Source organism: Nicotiana tomentosiformis, chromosome 11 (assembly GCF_000390325.3).
Source record: "Nicotiana tomentosiformis chromosome 11, ASM39032v3, whole genome shotgun sequence".
NCBI lineage: Eukaryota > Viridiplantae > Streptophyta > Magnoliopsida > Solanales > Solanaceae > Nicotiana > Nicotiana tomentosiformis.
In genome coordinates this window covers 123835617-123861253 of record NC_090822.1, presented here as the reverse complement: position 1 = coordinate 123861253, position 25637 = coordinate 123835617, and the positions used below count along the sequence as shown (strand labels likewise).

The 25637-nt window shown below is 34.5% G+C and overlaps 1 protein-coding gene across 1 annotated transcript; it reads left to right on the top strand.

The window, feature by feature from the left end:
* Positions 1-14188: 14188 nt before the first annotated feature.
* Positions 14189-25549, top strand: LOC104086420 (linoleate 13S-lipoxygenase 2-1, chloroplastic-like). The gene is made up of 10 exons (XM_033653454.2): positions 14189-14583; positions 15902-16170; positions 18647-18884; positions 19827-20147; positions 20903-20988; positions 22032-22142; positions 22626-22927; positions 23056-23322; positions 23527-23867; positions 25045-25549. The coding sequence occupies exons 1-10, from the start codon at positions 14229-14231 to the stop codon at positions 25461-25463; spliced, it is 2709 nt and encodes a 902-aa protein (XP_033509345.1). The 5' UTR covers positions 14189-14228; the 3' UTR covers positions 25464-25549.
* The last annotated feature ends 88 nt before the right edge of the window (positions 25550-25637 follow it).

Here is a 25637-nt window from a genome sequence, read left to right as displayed (position 1 = left end):
CAGCTCCGTATGGTGATTTTGAACTTAGGAACATGATCGGAATTTTATTTGGAAGTCCATAGTGGAATTAGGCTTAAAACTTAAATTTTAGGGAAGTTTGACCGGGGGTTGACTTTTTGATATCGAGGGCGGAATCCGATTCTGGAAATTGGAATAGGTCTGTTATATCATTTATGACTAATGTGCAAAATTTGAAGTCATTTCGAATTGATTTGATATGTTTCGGCATAAGATATAGAATTTGAAAGTTCAATATTCATAGATTTTGATTTGATGTGCGATTCGTCATTTTGATGTTGTTTGATGTGGTTTGAAGCCTCGACTAAGTTTGTATTATATTTTGGGATATGTTGGTATAATTGATTAAGGTCCCGAGGGTCTTGGGTGGATTTCAAAAGGTAAACGGAATGGATTTCGGACAAAGAAGGCTGCTGGAAATTTCTGTTGTAGAAATTTCGCCAAAACTTTCTGGTGCGTTGAGCCAAATTTGGAAGCTTATATCGCGCAATCTATAAGGAATCCGAAAAGTTTCAAAACATACATGTTGTAGCCCTTTGATTCTAGTTTTTCGAAAGTTACACCATTCATCATTTAGACATTTGTACAGAAAGTTATGATGGATTGAATGAAGGCTGGTAGAGCAGTTTTGCCGGAAATTTCGCCAGAAATTTTTGATGTGTGGAGCCGACTGTGGAAGCTTATATCTCGAAATTCATAAGGAATCGAAAAATGTTCAAAACATGAAAGTTGTAGTCGTTTGATTCTAATTTCCAGAAAGTTACACCATTAATCATTTAGACATTTGTAGATAAAGTTATTATCGATTGAAGGAAGGCTGGTAGAGCAGTTTCTGGTGGACTTTTAGTGACGAAAAATGGACTTTTAGTGATGGAAAATGGACTTTTAGTAACGGATTGGTAGAAACTTAAGGACCAAAAATGGTCATTTCATTCATTTCGTTGTGGATTTTTGGAGCACGGTTTTTGTGCAATTTTTGGGCGATTTTCACAGGAAAATATTGGGGTAAGTGTTGCTTATCCTATATTGATTATATTTCATGATTCCATACTCATTTACATCATGAATCTGTGAATTTATGGAAGAAAAATTAAGATTTTTGTAAAATCTTCCAAAAACGAAAATTTAAGATTTGGAGGTCGAGTTGTTATCGGAATTTGGTAAAATTAGTATGGGTGGAGTCGTAATTGAATGGGTTGTCCGATTTTGTAAGTTTCGCCGGATTCCGAGATGTGGGCTCCACGAGCAAATTTTGAGCTAATTTTGGAATTTATTGAAAATATAATATTTTCTTATGAAATTGATTACTATAATTTTTGTTGACTGTATCAAATTAATTATGACTAGATACGAGTCGATCGGAGTCAGAAAATCGAGGAAAAAGCATAATACTTGGTTAAATTGGAGCAAGTCGAGGTAAGTGACTTGTCTAACTTTGTGTGGGAGAAATTTCCCTAAGATTGATAATTGTAATGTGTGGAAAGTCGTTTGAGGTGACGAGTGTGTGCACGGGCTAAATGTGAAAGATTATGTTTTAAATTGTGTAGATCATTGTTGCGCATTGATTAAATTATTTCATTTTGTTATATTCTTCATTATTGATTTAATGTTTATATTTTTTAAATTTGCTTGACCTTTTCCTGTTAATTATTTTTTTTGTTTAATTGAAACTTGATTTCTTTTATACTGTGCATTATTTGAAGGTTGATTTTTTTTAAATTAAATATTATTAATATGAAGTATTTGACATTTTTAAATTTGATATTGAAGTAACGTATTAAAAATTTAAAATATTATTTTTCTGAATTATTTATTCTTGCATAGTTTTGTAAGATTGTTTTTTTTGGATTATTCAGGCATGAGCCGTGAGCTCTTTATTATTGAAAACTATTGTTGTTGATTTTTTTGTGGAAAAATTGAAATATTGGGCACTTTAGGTGCAAATTGTGATATATTGTGATATTGATACGCATGCGGTGGTATAAGGTCTGGGTGTTGAAACGCATGCGGAGAGATAAGGGTGGCTTGATACGCGTGGCTAGTAGGGGTGACTACTAGAAGTCATGCGGTGTGATAAGGGTGGCTAAAACGCGGGATGCTATTTCGGAAAAAAATATGTTTTCTTTAAATAAATTGTGAAGACTCCTGCGGTGATATAAGGAAATGAGATATTGTGAAATTATTTATAACTTGGGACTACGAGGCGGTACCTCGGTAGTGCCCTTGTTGATATTGATTTATGGCCATAGTTGCTTTCGATTAATTGTTGTGATTTTCATAAAGTTGAAGGAAATTCTGTTTCGATTCCACGAGATATTATTTGCAATTATTTGGTGTCATTAAATGTGACATACTATTTGATTCATTTCCAATGTCATTTTATTTTACTACATTGATAAATATTTTACCATGCCATTATTATATTCCAGTAGGGCCTCAGCCGACCTCGTCACTACTCTACCGAGGTTAGGCTTGGCACTTACTGGGTACCGCTGTGGTGTACTCATACTATGCTTCTGCACATCTTTTTGTGCAGATTCAGGTACATTTTTACCAGCCTAGACATCAGTGAGTTACCTGCGCACAGAGACTTCGAGGTATCTGCCAGCGTCTGCAGACTCCGGAGTCCCCTTCTATCATTTTATGCTGCTTCCTTATATTTTATTTAGACCTTGACATATAGAGACGTTGAGAATAAATTCTTAGAAGCTTGTGACTTATTTCTACCGGGTTTTGGGAGTTGAAATTGTTTGAATTTTAGTTTATTTATTTCAGATATTTATTATTATTCTGCATTGATAGGCTTACCTAGTCTTGGAGACTAGGTTCCATCACGACATCCTACAGAGGGAATTTGGGGTCGTGACAAGTTGGTATCAGAGCACTAGGTTCATAGGTGTCATGAGTCACAAGAAGGTTTAGTATAGTCTTGCAGATCGGTATGGAGACGTCTGTACTTATCTTCGAGAGGCTATGGAACTGTTAGGAAATATTCACTTCTTTGACTCCTTATCGTGCGGCATTGATTTAGCTTGAAACATATATCTTATATTCCTTTGTATCCACTCGTGTATGACATTGCACACTCGGTATCAGTTGTGCGTCGACGGTTCGTGATGCCGTAGATGGACTATGAGGGAGCCAGAGATGCTCAAACATTGCCTCAACGTGTGGTTCCGACTGAAGATGCGGGCGTATTGAGAGATCACCTAGTGAATCATGTGGGGGTGCAACGGACGTTGGCGTCTGATTGATTTATACAAGCTGTGAAGGTTATTATTGTGGATCATCGGACGTTGTGACCTATGACTTCGCGCCGAGTAGGGGGAGTCCACTACGAATGGGTGGATTGCGGGGTCATGTATTATATCAGTTTTGGCCTGAAATGTATATATGTGGTACTTAAAGGTTCCCTAAAATTTACACATGTTTAAGACCTGAGATTTTGTAGAGGATAAGGTTGGGACTTGCGGTATGTCCGCCTCCTTAATAATCCAATACTTCAAAACCAAAGGAGTTATAGAAATAACTCTAAATTTGTAGAAGGTCTACTCAGCGTGGACGTCACTGTTGTGGATTTTGGGGTGCTTCGGAGTAAGTACACTTGTTGACGAGAGTCTGGACGATGTGGTTCGTGACAAGATTTGTCTGTATGGAGCTCTACTTTTGTGATCGTTGTGTATAAATAGGGGTAAGGGTTACCCCAAAGAAGAGTCGAAGAGTATGTTAAGAAATTGGTCAGCTCAACAGTGTAGAGTCAGTATAACAAAAGAAGAAATTCGCCTTGGGAGAGATAATTCTCCACCGGTGTTCGTGGCAAGCCTATGAAGAGAGCAGACCGTCCAATACAACACCACCCACTTGGCTCAGTTCTCAGAAACGCTTTTGAAAGAGTTTATTTTCTGGACTCTCCGTAATACGTGGCGCATAGGATTTGAACGGTTGCGTCATGTCACCATTGACAATGTTAGAATATGCCATCAAGTTCAATAATTTAGCCCGTCATACTCCTACTTTGCTTCCTACAGCCAGAGGGCGAGTCTATAGACTCATTAAAGGACACAATTATGATCGTAAAATTTTGTACGACTCGAAAGCTACAAGTTGATACTTCATTTCTGCTAGTTGTACAAATTGCCAAGATATTAGAATGTGTTCGGGGTGAGGAAAAAAAAGGAAACTAAGGAGACCAAGACGTCTCAAAGTTCTGGGGGATTCAGTGGATTCTACACTACAAGTATAAATCATTATGGAGGGGGGTCGGGCAGTCGGTCAGCCTAGTCCGCACATCGGATTACTCGGGGTATTCCAGTAAGTTCTTTTAATGCACCACCGACATGAGTTCTTACAATGGTTATTCCAGTTATCTGGCACATACTCAATATGAGCAGCCTAACCCGTAAAAGGGTTGTTATGAATACGGTGATACTAGGCACATCATGAGAAAAATTGTCAAAAACTTGGGAGAGACTTATTTCATCAAAGCACTCAGGCTACGTGCCCCATTGCAGTTACAACACCACCCACACGACCAGTTAGGGGTGGAGGACAGACGGGTAAAAGGCGTCCTAGAGGTGGAGACCCAGCCGTTGATATATCTGTTTTACGATATGGCGGGGGTCGCTACATCAGATGGTGTCGTTACAGGTACGACCTCGATTTAATATAAAGAAATAATTTCCTTAAGTTGATTCGGTTCTCAATATCGAAACGAGTCTTCCTATTGTGCTCCACTTATGAGTGAGCTTCATAATTCTATAATCTACTTATGTGTTTACCCCTGTTGGGAGATTTTATGGAGATAACTATGCCTATCATTTCGTGTTGGTCACTAATAAGAGCTGCGAGGCTAAATGTGGCTTTCTGTTACTCATTTCGATAAATTTTGATGTAAATTCCGAATAATTAATTGCAAATTATGAATTATATGCCCTACCGGTGTGGGGTTCATTATGTGTTGTGATTTGGTGTAACCAAAATTATTTAAAAGGAGAAAATGGAAATTTTCAATTGGCACGATGTGCATATTACTTGTGATTCAGAACTGAGGACGAGATCCTCATATTTTTATATAAATTGATATTTTTAAACCGGGCTACGAGCTGCGGTGGAAGTTATATAAGGACGAGATCCTTGTGAGGAAAATTCTTGTGTTTAAGTTCTCCCTTGTGAAATTAAATTTGTACTATAGTACTAATAGGGAGTCATGCCTGTTAGGCTTATTTGAAAATTCTTATATGAAATTCTCTGTGCATAGTTGTCAAATTCGTGTTGTAATTATTAATTTTTAACCTACGAGGTAGGTGCCCGCCTAGGTGGCGTTAAATGTGACTCGTTAATTAGGGTAAATAATTATGAAGTCTTCATGCCTCGCATCTAGTTATCAGTATTATGAAGGTTTGCAACGAGATTTTTGTTAACATGTGGTTAAATAACGATTCTGTAATTGATTATGAACAACTATTAAGACCAAATTGATCCAAGAGGGTGCCCCATTTACAGGGTCAGACGAGTGTGAGTTAAGCTTTCAGAAGCTCAAGATCACTTTGACTCCGACACAAGCGTTGGTATTACTTACATGTTCAAGGTCTTATACTGTGTATTGTGACGCGTCGTGTATTGGTCTCAGCGCGATATTGATGCAAGACGGTAGGGTGATTGCTTACGCGTCCAGACAGTTAAAAGTACATGAGAAAAATCAAAATTCGGTCCATGGCCTTGAGTTAGCAGATATTGTTCGTGCCTTTAAGAATTTGGCGGCATTATTTGTACGGTGTCCATTGTGAGGTCTACATCGATCACCAAAGTCTACAACATCTGTTTAAACAGAAGAATCTTAATTTACGGCAGCGGAGATGGTTGGAGTTGCTTAAGGATTATGATATCACCATTCTCTATCATCTTGGGAAGGCCAATGTAGTGGCCGATGCCTTGAGTCGTAAGGCAGAGAGTTTGGTCAGCTTAGCATATTTACCGGTAGTAGAGAGGCCTTTGGCCTTGGATATTCAGGCCTTAGCCAACCAGTTTGTCAGATTGGATATTTCCGAACGGAGTCGAGTTTTGGCTTGTGTGGTTTCTCAGTCTTCTCTTTATGATCGTATTAGGGAGAATCAGTATGATGACCCCCATTTGCTTGTCCTTAAGGATACAGTTAAGCATGGTGATGCCAAAGAAGTCGCAATTGGAGATGACGATGTATTACGGATGCAGGGAAGGCTATGTGTGCCTAATGTAGATGGTTTTCGTGAATTGATTCTCCATGAGGCTCACAGTTCGCGGTACTCCATATATCCGGGTGCTGCAAAGATGTAACAGGACTTGAGTCAACATTATTAGTGGGGGAAGATGAAGAAAGACATAGTGGAGTATGTAGCTCGGTGTCTAAATTGTCAACAAGTGAAATATGAGCATCAACGACCGAGTGGATTGCTTCAGAAGTTAGTGATTCCAGAATGGAAATGGGAGAGGATCACTATGGATTTCGTTATTGGGCTCTCACGGACTCAGAGGAAGTTCAATGCAGTTTGGGTGATTATGGATAGATTGACCAAGTCAGCTCATTGCAATCCTATAATGACTACCTACTCTTCCGAGCAGTTGGCTCGAATCTATATTCGCGAGATTGTCAGATTTCACGGCATACCATTATCTATCATCTCTGACTGGGGTACACAGTTTACATCACGGTTCTAGAGGGCAGTACAACGTGAGTTGGGTACTCGGGTAGAGTTGAGTACAACATTTCACCCTCAGACGGACGGGCAGTCCGAACGCACTATTCAGATACTGGAGGATATGCTTCGTGCATGTGTGATAGATTTTGGGGGTGCTTGGGATCAGTTCTTACCACTTGCGTAGTTTGCTTACAACAACAATTGTCAATCAAATATTCAGATGGCTCCGTATGAGGCCTTGTATTGTAGGTGGTGTCAGTCCCCAGTGGGTTGGTTCGAACCGGGCGAGGCTAGGCTATTGGGTACAGACTTGGTTCAGGATGCCTTGGAAAAGGTTAAGTTGATTCAGGATTGACTTCGTACAGCCCAATCTAGATAGAAGAATTATGCGAATCGGAAGGTTCGTGATGTTGCATTCATGGTTGGTGAGCGGGTATTGCTCCGGGTTTCCCCTATGAAGGGTGTGATGAGGTTCGGGAAGAAGGGCAATTTGAGCCCTAGGTATATTGGGCCTTTTGAGATTTTTGAGAGAATTGGAGAGGTGGCTTACAAACTTGCACTACCACCTAGTCTCTTTGCCGGTCATCCGGTATTCTATGTTTCCATGCTTCGAAAATATCACGGCGATTTGTCTCATGTGTTAGACTTCAGTTCGGTTCAGTTGGACAAGAATCTATCTTATGTTGAGGAACCAATGGCTATTTTGGATAGGCATTTTCGAAAGCTGAGGTCAAAGAACATTGCTTCCGTGAAGGTTCAGTGGAGGGGTCATCCAGCCGAGGAGGCAACTTGGGAAACCGAGCATGATATACGCAGCTGTTATCCACACTTATTCACCAGCTTAGGTACTTTTTCTAACTCCGTTCGAGGACGAACGTTTGTTTTAGAGGTGGAGAATGTGATGACCCAAAATGTCATCTTTAAATTTAATAATTAATTTTGTATTCTAAGACCTCAAAAAGCACTATTTATCATTCCCCGACTTACGTGCGTAGTCCGTAAAATTTTTCAGAAAGTTTTCAGGTAAAAAATGAATTAAAATATGAATTAGAGCTTTAAAACTCAATTGAGTTGACTTTGGTCAATATTTTGAGCAAACGGACTCGGATCAGTATTTTGATAGTTTTGGTAGGTCCGTATCGTGATTTGGGACTTAGGCGTATCCCCGAAATCAAATTCCGAGGTCCCTAGCCCGAGATATGGAATTTTGATAAAAAATTAAAAGTTTAAGTTTAAATAGTGACCGGATGTCAAATTATGTGCAAACGACCCCGGAATAGAATTTTGATGATTCCAACAGCTCCGTATGGTGATTTTGGACTTAGGAGCATGATCAGAATTTTATTTGGAAGTCCATAGTGGAATTAGGCTTGAAATGTCAAAAGTTGAATTTTTGGAAAGTTTGACCGGGGGGTTGACTTTTTGATATCGAGGTCGGAATCCGATTCTGGAAATTGAAATAGGTATGTTCTGTCATTTATGACTTGTGTGCAAAATTTGAAGTCATTCCGAATTGATTTGATGTGTTTCGGCACAAGATATAGAATTTGAAAGTTCAAAGTTCATAGATTTTGATTCGAGGTACGATTCGTCGTTTTGATGTTGTTTGATGTGGTTTGAAGCCTCGACTAAGTTCGTATTGTATTTGGGACATGTTGGTATGATTTGTTAAGGTCCCGAGGGTCTCGGGTGGATTTCGGAAGGTAAACGGAATGGATTTCGGACAAAGAAGGCTGCTGGAAATTTCTGTTGTAGAAATTTCGGGTGCGTGGAGCCAAATTTGGAAGCTTATATCGCGCAATCTATAAGGAATCAGAAAAGTTTTAAAACATACAAGTTATATCTCTTTGCTTCTAGTTTCCAGAAAGTTAAACCATTCATCATTTGGACATTTGTACAGAAAGTTATGATGGATTGAATGAAGGCTGGTAGAGCAGTTCTGCTGGAAATTTCGCAAAATATTTCTGATGTGTGGAGCCGACTTTGGAAGCTTATATCTCGAATTTCATAAGGAATCGGAAACGTTTCAAAACATGAAAGTTGTAGTCGTTTGATTCTAATTTCCAGAAAGTTACAGCATTAATCATTTGGACATTTGTACATAAAGTTATGATCGATTGAAGGAAGGCTGGTAGAGCAATTTCTGATGGACTTTTAGTAACGAAAAATGGACTTTTAGTGACAGAAAATGGACTTTAGTGACGGATTGGTAGAAACTTAAGGACCAAAAATGGTCATTTCGTTTTGGATTTTTGGAGCACGGTTCTTGTGCGATTTTTGGGCGATTTTTACGGAAAAACATTGGGGTAAGTGTTCCTTATCCTATATTGATTATATTTCATGATTTCATACTCATTTACATCATGAATCCGTGAATTTATGGAAGAAAAATCAAGATTTTTGTAAAATCTTCCAAAAACGAAAATTTAAGATTTGGAGGTCGAGTTGTTATCGGAATTTGGTAAAATTGGTATGGGTGGACTCGTAATTGAATGGGTTGTCGGATTTTAAAAGTTTTCCCGGATTCCGAGATGTGGGCCCCACGAGCAAATTTTGAGCTAATTTCGGATTTTATTAAAAATATAATATTTTCTTATGAAATTGATTACTATAATTTTTATTGGCTGTATCGAATTAATTATGACTAGATACGAGTCGATCGGAGTCGGAAAATCGAGAAAAAAATATAATACTTGGTTAAATTAGAGCAAGTCGAGGTAAGTGACTTGTCTAACTTTGTGTGGGAAAAATTCCCCTACGATTGATAATTGTAATGTGTGAAAAGTCGTGTACACGAGGTGACGAGTGTGTACACGGGCTAAATGTGAAAGATTATGTTTTAAATTGTGTAGATCATTGTTGCGCATTAATTAAATTATTTTATTTTGTTATATTCTTCATTATTGATTTAATATTTATATTTTTTAAATTTGCTTGACCTTTTCCTGCTAATTATTTTTTTTGTTTAATTGAAACTTGGTTTCTTTTATATTGTGCATTATTTGAAGGTTGATTTTCTTTAAATTAAATATTATTAATATGAAGTATTTGACATTTTTAAATTTGATATTAAAGTAACGTATTAAAAATTTGAAATATTATTTTCCTGAATTATTTATTCTTGAATATTTTCGTAAGATTATTTTTTTTGGATTATTCAGGCATGAGTCGTGAGCTCTTTATTATTGAAAACTATTGTTGTTGATTTTTTGTGGAAAAATTAAAATATTGGGCACTTGAGGTACAAATTGTGATATATTGTGATATTGATACGCATGCGGTGGTATAAGGTCTGGGTGTTGAAACGCATACGGTGAGATAAGGGTGGCTTGATACGCGTGGCTAGTAGGGGTGAGTACTAGAAGTCATGCGGTGTAATAAGGGTGGCTAAAACGCGGGATGCTATTTCGGGAAAAATATTTTCTTTAAATAAATTGTGAAGGCTCCCGCGGTGATATAAGAAAATGAGATATTGTAAAATTATTTATAACTTGGAACTACGAGACGGTACCTCGGTAGTGCCCTTGTTGATATTGATTTATGGTCATAGTTGCTTTCGATTAATTGTTGTGATTTTCATAAAGTTAAAGAAAATTCTGCTTTGATTCCACTAGATATTATTTGCAATTATTTGGTGTCATTAAATGTGACATACTATTTGATTCATTTCCAATGTCATTTTATTTTACTACATTGATAAACATTTTACCATGCCATTATTATATTCCAGTAGGGCATCACCTGACCTCGTCACTACTCTACCGAGATTAGGCTTGGCACTTACTGGGTACCGCTGTGGTGTACTCATACTACGCTTCTGCACATCTTTTTGTGCAGATCCAGGTATATTTTTACCAGCCTAGACGTCAGTGAGTTACCTGCGCACGGAGACTTCGAGGTATATCTGCTAGCATCCGCAGACTCCGGAGTCCTCTTCTATCATTTTATGCTGCTTCCTTATATTTTATTTAGACCTTGACATATAGAGACATTGAGAATAAATTCTTAGAAGCTTGTGACTTATTTCTACCGGGTTTTGGGAGTTGAAATTGTAGTTTATTTATTTCAGATATTTATTATTATTCCGCATTGATCGACTTACCTAGTCTTAGAGACTAGGTGCCATCACGACATCCTACGGAGGTCGTGACACTTCTCTCTTGATGAATACTAAAAAAATAGTATGACAATTTGGTAGGATACTATTTAACAGTTTCTTAAGCGATGTTATATGTTATTATCATTGAAATTTGAATTACTTTCTGTACTTGTATATAGGGCTGCTTATTGGGCGGATTGGGCAGTTAATTACTCTTAACGATTTGGCTTAACAGTTATCGGCTTTTAAATGTATTAATCCGCTAGCCACCCGATAAGATATCGGGCGGATTGATATCGGTTTAGCTCTTATCGGGCGGTTTATCGGCCTAATTCAATCTATATTGCGTGTGTTAATTGTTTGTTGACCGCCTAGCATACAAATTCAGAATAAAAAATTATACACTGAGTCCAGACATACATGTCTGTTAATGCCTACATAAGAATGATGTAGTGTGTGATGTGGTATAGAGTGAAAAAAGCAGAACACATTGTAGTCTACATTACATGCCAAAGCAGACTATGATATGATGTAATTAAGGAAAAAGTAGTTCTAATGGATATGCCACTGTAACTCTTGCTAGCTATAACATGGATCATACAAGGATATCAAATTTCATTGAGATAACTATGTGATTGCCTGGGTTTAGATGCAAAGGAACAATTTCAGTAGTTTAGCTCATTAAATATAATGGTATCTAAGCTTTTATTAATTTATTCATAGCACAAACGAAGCAAAATTATAATAAATGTGCGGCCCTTCCCTTTGTTTCTTGTTCATTTCTCTTAGAAAGGTAACAATATATTAATAATTAACACAAAGGCTGTGCTGGAGCCATATTTACAATTTTAAAAAGCAAAAATATGAGCTTGCTCTTCATACTAGGGCACTAAGATAGAGTGCTGGAAGCCTGGAAGTCGACGAGATAGAGTATTGCGGGTGGCTGCTGGAGTACTGGTTGAATTCCTACTAAAGCTGGTTGAATTATGGTCGAATAAAGAGAACCATAATTCTACTGGTGGCTGGTGGCTGAAGTTTAGGCATTAGGGTTCTGATTATTTAGGAATTAGGCGTTAGAACTTAGAGATAGAGTACTGGAAGAAGCGGAAGGGGTTTTGATATTTAATATATATATATATATATATATATATATATATATATATATATAGATAAAAATAAATTTTATATATATTCTTAACGGGTTAATGGATTATCCGTTAAGAAAATTAAATAATCCACCCCCAAACCGATAAGCCGTTAATAAAAAAAATTCAATCCGTTCCCCATCCGTTAAACCGTTAACCCGATATCAATAAGCCATTAAGCTTCGGTTTCGGTTCAGTTTTCGATTTTGGTTCGGTTTTGAACACCCCTACTTGTATACAATATTTCTATTATATAGAAAAGCCAAGTGTGGTCGACCAATGGTATTACTGTAATTTTAGCTCAAGGGTAAAATTGTAATTTTAATTAACAACTCAACACAATTTTAGACACATTGATTCTTCCAAGCCACACCAAGAAATGTCGGTTTTCTCTAGTTCTCAATTTGTCCTCTCAAATAATATTTTTTTTCATTTCTCTTCATCTTCGCAGTTGGGTGTTGCAACTTTCAGGTCTGTTCCTCTCTCAATTTTTGCCCAAATCTTGTTCTTTTTTTCATTAATTTCTATTACGGCTTTTTTTCCTATCCGGTTTATTTTTTATAATTAGAGAGTTGGTGTGAGGTATACGAGTTTAGGGCAAAACTTAGAGGTATTTGCCGACGATAATGGTGGTCTTTTATCATGTATTTGCTGTTCTTAAAGGTTGAATCTCTCGAAACAAGAATTATGATTGATTATATTATTAATAGACGCGGAACACACGTACACGCATCGTACACTAAAGCTAGTGCTAATAAAATATAGCATAATGAGTATATACATATTTCTACTGAAAAAGTAAAAATGGTTACTTCAATCTCTAGTCAAACATAATAAACTCCTCTACAAAAAAAAAAAATAGTTAATGCTCGCCATATTTCATATACATTGGATGTTAGATTGCCTTATCTTTGGTTGGGTTCCTTTCAAGTACCCAAATTAGGAAAGCTTAGAAAGAGAAAAATAAGAAAGCACATATGTATGAAAAATCCAAAAATCTCTGAGTCTTTACAAAATTACAAAAATAATGTCCCAATGATTTTAGGCCACTTAATGATTCGGTCCTGAGACTATTTTGGACGATAAAATCATATCAGTTTTGGTTTCTCCTTTTTTTTTTTCGTTCCTTATAGACAAAATACATCCATGTAATCCATCCTCACCCTTGACCGAAAAATGTTAAAAACAAAGAAGGAAATTTTTTTAATATGTGTAGAGACATTATAAGTAGGAAATTATACGTATATTATCCCATCTCCTAGCAATTTTTAGGAAGCGGTCGGGTTGGCCACTATTTAGGTTAATTCTTCAATAATAACTTAATTCTAGCTATACCATCTCTTCTTCCTTTTGCCAACTTCTATTCTTAACATTCACTACACATTTGAGAGTTTAATCTACTACATATAACAGTAATATTACAAAACCGTTTTCAACTTTATCCACAGTAATAGTAAAGTTATACTTTGTCCGCTAACACTAAGTCTCAAAACTTTACCCCTACACCTATAAAGTATACGTCGATAATATTAATAGTTCATTGAAACTTTTCTATCTCTTTGAATCAACTACTTCACAAACTTGTGGTTGGCTATATATGAAAGAAAGAATTAACAATTCCTACTTCCTTCCACAACTGAACAGTCACATTATGCATCGAGAATGGACTTATGAGAGTTAGAGACAGATCAAGAATTTAGCCGTATGGATCCGAAACCATTATATTTAAAGTTATATGTTTATATTTAGTATTTTTGTAATTTTTGTAAATTTTTACATATAAATTTATAAGTCGCATTGAAAGTAGTACTGAGTTCAAATGAACCTGATGTTCTCATCCGCCCCGGATGAGAATGACACAAATTCATGTGAAAGACAATTGTCCATTATTACTACACATGAATGATAATAACACAAATAATGTTGTGTCATTTGGCTCATAAAATTACTGTTACGCTTACTCATGCACCAGAAATTCGAAGCTTTCTGGAAAAAAAAAACAAGCAGAAGAAACTTGAAGTTCAAAGTGATAGTTTAAACTTCACTCCACAGCTGGAAATTATAAATATCAGTAGACAGAAATTACATATATCTACGCGATTTATCATCTGCAAGAATCTGTAACCCTAGCCATGCAAATAAGAGCTACAAGCCAAAGATATAACCAAAACAATAAAAGAAAAAAAACATAAAGCAAAACAATCATCTATATAAAGAGAACCCTTTATAGAGCATTATACAAACCAAATCATATATCTTCTTAACCAAAGAAGAGAAAAAGAAATTAAAAGAATGTTGAAGCCTCAGCTTCATCAAACATCACAACCTACAAAAACCCTAATCCCATGGAGTACTACTAATTCATTCACTTCAGGAGAAATCTTAGCCTCTTTTCCTATCAATATTTTAAGTAAAAACCTTAGACAAAAGCACAAGAAGAAGAATTTTAGGGTTCATTATTATGCTGCAAATAACACTAAAGCAGTGCTTACTTCTACTGAGAAATCAAGTGGTGTAAAAGCAGTGGTGACTGTACAAAAAACAGTTGAAGGTACTAACTTAGGTTTATCAAGAGGGCTTGATGATATTGGTGATTTGCTTGGTAAAACTCTCGTTTTGTGGATTGTTGCTGCTGAGCTTGATCCTAGTAAGTACATAATTCACTCATTAAGTTCCGCACTGAATTGTTTAAACTCGATTGGTTCAACCTTTAAAAGTTTTAAGCATTGCACTCATTATACTTTTAAAATTATGATTTTCAGACTTGATATTTGTTGAAATTTTAGCGTTTTTCCAGACATATAACTATGCTTTGCATGAAAAATACTAGCCGGTTCAATTAAACCCGTTGAAACTAAATTAAACTGTAACCTCTAGGATTTAAACTTGATGGGTTAACTTTATGTTCTCGTTACCGAACTCATTGCAATTATGGGTTCAGAACTTATTTGTTGATATTTCATAGTAGTAGTTTATATATCTCTGTATATCAAAAATATGGAGTTAAATATTTGAGCCCGTTAAATCTAAAGGGGATGGTTAGAGCCAGTACATATTTGCTCCCATTCTCCTATATAGGATTAAACAACAGAATTAAGTACCAAGAAGATAATTTTCAAAAATTTCAAAAAGGTCTTGCATTAAGCAATATGGGCAATGCATTGCTAGATGCAATTCAATCACTAAATTAATAAATGACACTACATATGATTTGATCAAATATTAATTTGCGGTGAACATAACCAAAATATGAAAGAAATAAGTAAGAATATATAGTAGAAGAATACATAAAAGTTTAATATGAAAAGAACCTCTCTCTTTCCAATGTCAAACTCAATCAGACTACGAGTACTCTACGACCATATATCGTCCAAACATAATTTCTTTTTTCCACGTACTTTTTTTCTTATTTATAAAGTTGTTCAAACGGAAAATAAATTTTATTCTTTCCGTTATATTTTGTGTGAGCGTGTTCGACTGAGTACACAATTTAAGGAAGAAAAAAAAAGACATTAGGAACTTGTGGTTTTAAACATGCCATGATATCATTAGGAACTTGTGGGCTTGAGCATGCCATAATATTTTTATGACAAAAAAATAATATTATTAAGAATAAAATAAAAAGTTTAAAGTTAAATTATTTTCAAATATAGATGACTATTTTCATCTCATCTGAAAAAAATTAATATTTTATAAAAAAAAAAAGACTTTATTATCTACTATTAATTTATGTTTACAACCTCATCTATATAGAAGTATGTTTACCGCCTGATCTTATAAATGGGAAAAATCAAAAGGTCAATATCTCTTTTATGCTAATTTCTTGCTTCAAAATTGTTCAAGCTTCTCCTCATTTTCTTTAATTCCTAATAAAATTTCCATTCGTATTTCCCAACTTGCATTTACGTAATTGTTATACTCTTTGAATATTATTAATTATTTTGTTCTCTATTGATCTTTTAAAGAAACTGGAATAGAGAAACCCAGCATTAAGACGTTTGCACATCGTGGACGAGATGTGGATGGTGACACACATTATGAGGCTGATTTTGTAATTCCTGAAGCCTTTGGGGAGGTTGGAGCAATTTTAGTAGAAAATGAGCACCACAAGGAAATGTATGTCAAGAATATAGTAATTGATGGCTTCCCCCATGGCATGGTTCATATTACTTGCAATTCTTGGGTTCACTCCAAATTTGATAATCCTGAGAAAAGGATTTTCTTCACCAACAAGGTTTGCCAAAAATTCCCTCTTCGTTTATGCTTTATTTATTTTACCCAAAATAATTACTATCCTATTATATTGTTGGAAAAAGAATAATGATTTTTTCTCATAGTAGCCTAACTATAAGTATTGACGAACTGGGTAATCTAAAAATGGAATCATTACTCAAATGGTCATTCAACTATTCGAAATTATCTATTAAAGTTATTTTTATTTCGTTTGTAAAAAAAACACTTAACTAAAGTTATTTTTCTTTTGTTTGTAACAAACAATCACTTAACTATGTCTACTGCACTCAAAAGATCACTCAATTAGATTTCTCAAACTTTTGATTGCCAAATACCTATTTCACCCTTTAAATTATCAAATTTTATAATCTTTTTTTTTTTACTTTTTAATATTATGCTTTTTTCTCTTTTAAATTTATATTATGGACTTACCTAAACAATAAATAAATTTTATTTATAAAGTAAAAAAAAATAGTATTTAATTATATATAATGTGGGAATAATAAAATATTGAGCATAGTAAAAAATTTAATTAGAATAATTTGTTCGTGGTAATAATTTTGATATTAATAACAAAAATTCAAAAATTTATTTATGCAATTACGAACGAAAGAAAATATTTTTAAAAAAAATACATATCCCATGCACGTAATATAAAAAATATTTATTTAAAATAGAGGTATATTTCAAATATACATTGTATATTCTTGAAAATTATGCTCAATTATTTTATTATTCCGATATTATATATGGTAGGAAACTAATTTTTTATTTTGTTCTATAGATAAGTCTGTAATATAGATTAAAAAGAGAAAAAAAATTAAAATAAAAAGAAGATAAACGTTGATAATTTAGAGGGTAAAATATGTATATGACAATCAAAAGTTTGAAAAATCTAGTTGAATGACCTTCTGAGTGATATAGGCATAATTAAGTACTTTTCAGTAATGAACTCTCTAAAAACATGAGTTATTTAATTCTTTTCATATATTTCGTGATTTAGACATGATTTTTTCGTCAAGAATAAGAAATAGCTGGTTTGATTTTCATTGTGGACGGGAATATGATCTAGCTATAGAAGAATAGATTCAAAAATCTTTCATTCTTTTTTAAACTTCATGATCAATTAAACTGTACTATCACATAAAATAGAACAAAGGGAGCATGATTCTTCGTATACTTTCTTTGTTTCAATTTGAATGACACACTTTATTTATTAGTCTGTTTTAAAAAGAAATGACACATTTATATATTTAGAAATAATTTAACTTTTAAGGTCTTTATTTTACCATTTTACTTACCCTTAATAAGAAGATTTTATTGCTAATCAAATATCATGGCCCACAAAATTTTTGCCCTTTAAGCTTTTAAGATACCACATGTTTCAAAAATCTTTTTTTTTCTTAAATTTTATTTCAAGTCAAACTATATCATTTAAATTGAAAACGGAGAGAGTAATAACCTAATGGGGTCCATTTCTCGTAACATGTGTTTTGTTATTTTTCATTTCACTTATAAACTAGACAAATGTATCACAGTTATATATGGACCTAGTGGTCCTATTAATTATGTCATATAATATTACATACACTGGGCTTCTCTTCTTGTGTCCTTTCCGCTAGCAACATGTCTCTATCTAACGGGTAAAGAGCAACATGCATGCAGCACTGGCGGCACAACAATTATTGATGGTCCAGAGCCAAACCTCGATAAAAGGCTTAAATTTATTTAATAAAATATTATTTTTTGTAATGATGGTATGGCGATCATCTTGTATGTGTTTTGATAATTCATTTATTTACTTATTACTCTCATTTAAATATGTAGTAATTCTACTCGTTAAGGTTTAGATAATATTTTTACAAAATATATATATATATATATATATATGACGGTTTAGATAATATTTTTATAAATTAATAATCACAATTTTGTACCACATTTCATACGTTTAAAAATGGTTCAAGTCTATTCTGAAGTGACAAAAGGTTACTCCAATTATACAAGAGATTTCGTTCTTTAATTATTGCAGTCGTCATCAAATTGTTTACTTCATATATTGCATATTTATAATACTCGAGTTATTTATTTGAATAACCTCTATCGCAGTCTAAAAAACAAGTATAAAATCTAGTATCTTTTACTAATAATTTTATAATATAAAATAAGTATATAATTTGAAAATTTTGGGGCCGTCAATTCTAGGAGGCATAAAGCAATTGCTTTAGTGGCTTTCCCCCTAGAGTCCTAGACCAGGCCAGGCTTATGTTTCAATATTGTCTGCATAATATTGAGATGCAGGCCAGCCTTAGGTTTTCACAAACATATTATCATTAAATTATAGTAATTAACTTATATACATTCTTTTCTTTATTTAATTCAACCAAAATAACTTAGTATAATTTGATATAAAATACTTAGTGCGGATAAATTTACTGCTTATTACTAATAGAGTTTTGTTCTTTTGGCCATGACAGTCATATCTACCATCTCAAACACCAAGTGCAATTAAGAGATTAAGAGAAAGAGAACTTGTAATAATGAGAGGTGATGGATTTGGAGAACGTAAACAATTCGAGAGAGTATATGATTATGATGTATACAATGATATTGGAGATCCTGATGCTAGTGATGATGCTAAAAGACGGGTAATAGGTGGCAAAGAATTACCTTATCCTAGAAGATGCAGAACTGGTCGCCCAAGGAGCAAGAAAGGTACTCCACGTTTCAATTTATATGACACACATTTTTATTAATCCGTTCGAAAAAGAAGAATTAGCCTAAATTGTCGTCCATTCAATCGCTTAAACTAAATATAACTAGTTAATATATAATATATGTATCCATATATAATATGTGTATAATCGTATATAATCTATGTATACCGTCTAGGAAAAATGAACAGTGAATCCGGCCGGCTATTTGTGTAAAGATCCCTATAAAAAAGGACAACATATTTCTATATTTGAAAATAAGTTAAATTTACACTTTTCATTTTACACATTTTACTCTTAATAAGGAACTTTTACGGCCGTATGGAATATTTAAGACAATAAATTTCAAATGTCTTATAGCCACGCAAATACTATAGCATGCTTAAGAACAAAAATTTCAAAAATCTTATCTTAGCCGAGTCAAACTACGTCACATATATGGAATAATACTTTCTAAGTTTATAATATTTCTAAACAAACTTAACTGATTATACACTGTAGTGTAAATAATTTTATAATATTATGTAATTTAATCTGTTGCAAGTGATTGCTTGTCTTATTATCCAAGTTGCTAATTATACTTATTATAGGTAGTTACCCATAATTAATTTTTAGGTGATTGTGTTAAAGTTAAACTTAGCTTGACTCGAAATTATATGTACATTAACAGGGAAAAACAAAATTTACACTATCAGTAGATTGTCATGCTATAACATGTTAGACTTATTATGGGCATGTTACCAAGCCTTGCTTTTTGCACAAAAATCTTGTAAAGATTTAAGGTATACACACTAATAATATAAAATATTTTATCTATTGTAATTTAACCTACATATGTAATAAGCTTTTTGTGACCAAAAAATGAAAAAAGTTCTATAGAGAGTGCATAAAAATTAAACTCGAATTGGATTTTATAGTACTCGTTTTTGTGGTTGCATTGCAGATCCATTATCTGAATCAAGGAGTGCCTTTGTATATGTACCAAGAGATGAAGCATTCTCAGAAGTGAAGAGCTTAACATTCTCAGGCAACACACTTTACTCCGTTCTGCACGCGGTGGTACCGGCGTTGGAGTCCGTCGCCATCGATCCGGACGTCGGATTTCCACATTTTCCGGCCATTGACTCACTGTTCAACGTCGGAGTCAGACTTCCACCCCTTAACGATAAAAGTACCATGTTGAATATCATACCAAGGCTCATTAAGGCCATTTCTGATACCCAAAAAGATGTCTTGCTCTTTGAAACCCCTGAATTGCTTCAAAGTAAGTTCCTATAACCTGTAAATATAGAAATTTGTGTTGCTCGGATCCTTAAAAAATTCATAAATCAAAATATTACATTGCAAACCTATGTATGTTGCCTAGATGCTCCAAAATAACGTCGCACCTATCTAGATACTCTGAAAATGCAGAATGTTTGGATTCGATAAGGATGCTGCTACATTTTTCGAGGATCCGAGCTACAATTGCTGATATCCTTTAAAAATTCACAAATCAAAAATATTACACTTCAAATTTATGTTTGTTGCTCGGATGCTGTAAAATGACGTCGCACCTATCTGGATCCTCCAAAAATGCACAATATATGGGTTCGATACGGATGCGGCTATATTTTTTAAGGATTCGAGCAACATTGTTGAAATCTATACCTTACAAAAGTGTGTATTAAATCTTTATTGAAAATTTTTACAAAACTATTTGGAGTATTTAATACCCCCTGTCTCAATTTATGTGGAATACTCTTTTTTAGTGTGTCCTAGAAAGAATGTTATATTTCTATATCTAAAAATAACTTAACTTTAAAATTTATTTTACCATTGATGAGATAATTTATAGCAATACAAGTATCTGTAATTTACTTAGACCACAAATTTAAGGTAAATATAATTAAGGCGAATATTTTGGTAAAAAGTTAATAAAAAAGAAGTAATATATTAAATTCATCCAACAGTAAATTGCAACTAATCTGATAAAAATTCTTGTAAAAATTAAGTTATATATTTTCATGGTCATGGCAGGGGACAAATTTTCTTGGTTTAATGATGTGGAGTTTGCTCGTCAAACCTTAGCTGGTCTCAACCCGTGCAGTATACGCTTGGTTACGGTATGTTATCCCCTTTTTTTTTTTCTTTTTTTTCCTCTTACAATCGCGATGTCTGAACCACCTTATGCTTATATTGTATTATCCAGTGTTTTAAAAGGGTTGGCGTAAGGCGGGACGTTTTACCTATGCCTCAGCGGGGCGTAAGCCCCGAGGTACGGGGCGTAAGCCCCATAGGTATTTAATTTTTAATATTTTATAAAATAATATAATAACAGTTAATATTTATAAACAGGTAAAATTGCATAAAAATTGAAGAAAACTATATATATGTGTGCTCCATCCCCACAAAAAACTAATCAAAACAATCTAATATACGTTACTTACAAACACAAGTAATTTGAGTTTAAAAGAATAAAATTTTCTATATGGAGGAACAAAAAGGATGATTAACCTTCAATTTGAACTTTGAATTTGCTGCTATGAAGAAAAATGTAGTTCTCTTTGTATTTGTAAAAAAAATTAAATATTCGTTGCTTTTGAGAAATATTAGCAGACTAGCGGACAAGATAAAAAATTGGGAAAATCATGAATTAGGGCTTAAATCAATAAAAAAAAAAAGGTCTTTACTTTTAAATTTAATACTTTTGAGTTCCTTTTTAAACTTTTTGAGTAATTACCAAACTGACTTTTGAGAATTTGGGTATTATATGAAGGATTAATTCAATAAATTTTGTTTTAATTTGAAAAAGTCTCTGGGGCTTATTCCTTACTAAAAAACGCACCCCGAACACCCGGGCGTACGCCTCAAATTGCGGAGAGTATGCCTCTTGAGACTTTCGTCCCACACCATCGCCCCGAGGCGTTTTTGGTATGCCTCGCCCCGGAGCTCGCCCCAGAAACACCTTTTAAAACAGAGGTATTATCTTGTTTATTTTATGTTATTTTACAATTATTGTTTTAGTGCAGCTCAATTCCTTACTTCTTGCTTTAGAAAAATTGCTCGATAACTAATGTCTTTTCTAAACCTGTCCATACATTAATTTGGTTAAACGATCAATTTATTGATTGAAACACTAAGCTAAAATAGTTCATGAAAATTCCAGGAATGGCCATTGAAGAGCAAGTTAGACCCTGAGATCTATGGACCTCCTGAATCAGCAATCACAAAAGAGCTAATTGAACAAGAAATTGGAGGACTCATGACTGTTGAAGAGGTATATACAAATCCTTCTCTTTTTCGAAATTGCGAGAAAAAACATTAATTTCTGTTTTGTTTGTGGACACACATCCTTTTATTGCATAAATAGCCTTTTTGGAGGTCACTCTTTAAATTATGTCCTCTATTAGTTCATTTGGCTGCAAAAAGACAAAAAGTAATTCATCCAACTATTTTTAAAGGCGAAATTTAGTCCATTGAACTAAAAAAAGAGCAGACGGATCACAAGGGTCTATTGTACGCAGCCTTACCCTGTATTTCTGCAAGAAGCTATTTCTTTGGCTCGAACCCGTGGCCTCTTAGTGACATGGCTGCAACTTTACCAGTTACGCCAAGGCTCCCCTTCAGTCCACTGAACTAAGGGGATATAATTTAAACAGTGGCCTCAAAAAATGCCCTACAGTGCAAATAATCCATTGACAAGCCTGTGCCTATAGTCTTCCTCCTGCTTAATTAATTCTTGAGTTATATGTAAATGCAGGCAGTTGAACAAAAGAAGCTGTTTATCCTAGATTATCATGATTTGCTGTTACCATATGTTAACAAAGTGAATGAACTCAAAGGAAGAGTGGTATATGGATCAAGAACTCTATTTTTCTTGACACCAGATGGCACATTGAGACCTTTGGCCATTGAGTTAACAAGGCCACCAGTATATGATAAACCTCAATGGAAACAAGTATATTGCCCTACTTGGCATGCCACTGGTTCTTGGCTTTGGAAATTAGCTAAAGCTCATGTTCTTGCTCAAGACTCTGGCTATCACCAGCTGGTTAGTCACTGGTAAGTGATCAGGACACATGTATTATATTCCCGGCCGCTTTCAGTTAGTGTTCATAGTTGAGTGATCGCTCTCTATCTGGCTAGAAAACATCATAGGAATATTAATACTATGAAATTGGTTTTTGCAGGCTAAGAACTCATTGTGCTACAGAGCCATACATCATAGCAACAAATAGGCAACTTAGCGCAATGCACCCGATATACAGATTACTGCATCCTCATTTCAGATACACAATGGAAATAAATGCCTTAGCTAGAGAAGCTCTTATTAATGCCAATGGAATTATTGAGAGTTCATTTTTCCCTGGCAAATACGCCGTGGAGTTAAGCTCTGTTGCTTATGGTCTTGAATGGCGATTTGACCGACAGGCACTCCCAGAAGACCTCATTAGCAGGTAATTCGCTATCAGTGTATTTTAACGTGTCGTAGCAAGTTATTATCTGTCTGATTTTTCATGTTACTGATCCCACTTATTATGGAGAATTACATGCAGTTATGTTTTAAGTGATCTGATAGTATAAAAATTATTTACGCTAAAAATACCGAGTGTTCCATTTTATCCTTCCACATAACATGTTATTTGTGCAAACTTTAATAGGGGAATGGCTGTGAAAGATTCAGATGCACCATATGGTTTGAAACTAACAATAGAAGACTACCCTTTTGCAAATGATGGTTTAGTACTATGGGATACCCTTAAACAATGGGTAACAGACTATGTCAACCATTACTATACAGAAACCGAACTCATAGAATCCGATACAGAACTCCAAACTTGGTGGACAGAGATAAAAGATGTTGGACATGGTGACAAGAAAGACGAGCCGTGGTGGCCAGAACTAAACACCCCAGATGACTTAATTGGAATTATCACAACAATAATTTGGGTAACTTCTGGACACCATGCAGCAGTAAACTTTGGCCAATACAGCTATGCAGGTAAACCCACCCCCCTCCCCCGGGCCTTATTTTTCGAGTTAAAGATCTCAGTTCTTGTGGATAGTTACTTGTAGTTATCTTATAGTTGACCTGATAGTATAAAAGTTCTTATACACTATCGATGTCTAGAAGTTAAACTCATTTTAAAACAAATTTTAGTTCTATGCACGGCTAATGTGAAAACACGTTTACACAATCAGTCATCTATAAGCTAACTACAAGCAAATCCCTACGATAAATATTAAGCAGTAAACTGATAAAAATGATAACTATCTACTATCATAAGTTAAAACTACGCTTATAGCATATAAATCCTCTGTTTTAAAAGGCGTTTCTGGGGCGAGCCCCGGGGCGAGGCATACCAAAAATGCCCCATGGCAATGGTGTGGGGCGAAAGTCTCAAGAGGCGTACGCCCCAACGCCCGGGAGTTCAGGGCGCGCTTTTTTAGTAAGGAGTAAGCCCCAAAGACTTTTTCAAATTAAAACAAAATTTGTTGAATTAGTCCTTCATATAATACCCAAATTCTCAAAAGTGAGTTTGGTAATTACTCAAAAGGTTTAAAAAGGAACTCAAAAGTATTAAATTTAAAAGTAAAGACCTTTTTTTTATTGATTTAAGCCCTAATTCATGGTTTTTCCAAATTTTTATCTTGTCCGCTAGTCTGCTAATATCTCCCAAAAGCAATAAATATTTAATTTTTTTTACAAATACAAAGAGAACTATATTTTTCTTCATAGCAGCAAATTCAAAGTTCAAATTGCAGGTTAATCATCCTTTTTGTTCCTCCATATAGAAAATTTTATTCTTTTAGACTCAAATTACTTGTGCTTGTAAGTAACGTATAATAGATTGTTTTGATTAGTTTTTTGTGGGGATGGAGCACACATATATATAGTTTTCTTCAATTTTTATGCAATTTTACCTGTTTATAAATATTAATTGTCATTATATTATTTTATAAAATATTAAAAATTAAATACCTATAGGGCTTACGCCCCGCGCCTCGGGGCTTACGCCCCGCCTTACACCCACGCCTTTTAAAACACTGTATAAATATTTACATTGTCATTGTAATCATCAATCCACTTTCTCCAAATTTCTTAAATATGGAAGTTCCATTTTCTATTTATTGTATTTATAAATCATAGAATATTGACTGTGCTATTGCATATGTAGGCTACTTTCCAAATAGGCCAACAACTGCTAGAGCAAAAATGCCAACTGAGGATCCAACTGATGAAGAATGGGAGAGTTTCTTGAAAAGACCAGGGGATGCACTATTAAAATGCTTCCCATCACAAATGCAGGCAACAAAAGTCATGGCAATTTTGGATGTTTTATCTAATCATTCTCCAGATGAAGAATATCTTGGAGAAAAAATAGAACCTTACTGGGCTGAGAATCCTGTGATTAATGCGGCGTTCGAAATTTTTTCTGGAAGATTGAAAGAGCTTGAAGGGATTATTGATGGTAGAAATGCTGATAGCAATTTGATGAACAGAAATGGAGCTGGAGTTATGCCTTATGAACTGTTGAAACCATTTTCTGGACCTGGTGTTACTGGAAAAGGTGTTCCTTATAGCATTTCCATTTGATTTTCAAGACATGAATTTTGTAATAAGATGCAAGTGAAATAACAATAATGCAAGCCAAATGTGCTGTTTTTAGTTTCTTTTGTAAATGTTCATTGAATCAATATCAGTTCCTACTGGTACTTCTAGTTCTAATGCCTTCTCTCTGTCCTTTTTGCGAAAAAATATTAGAACTCT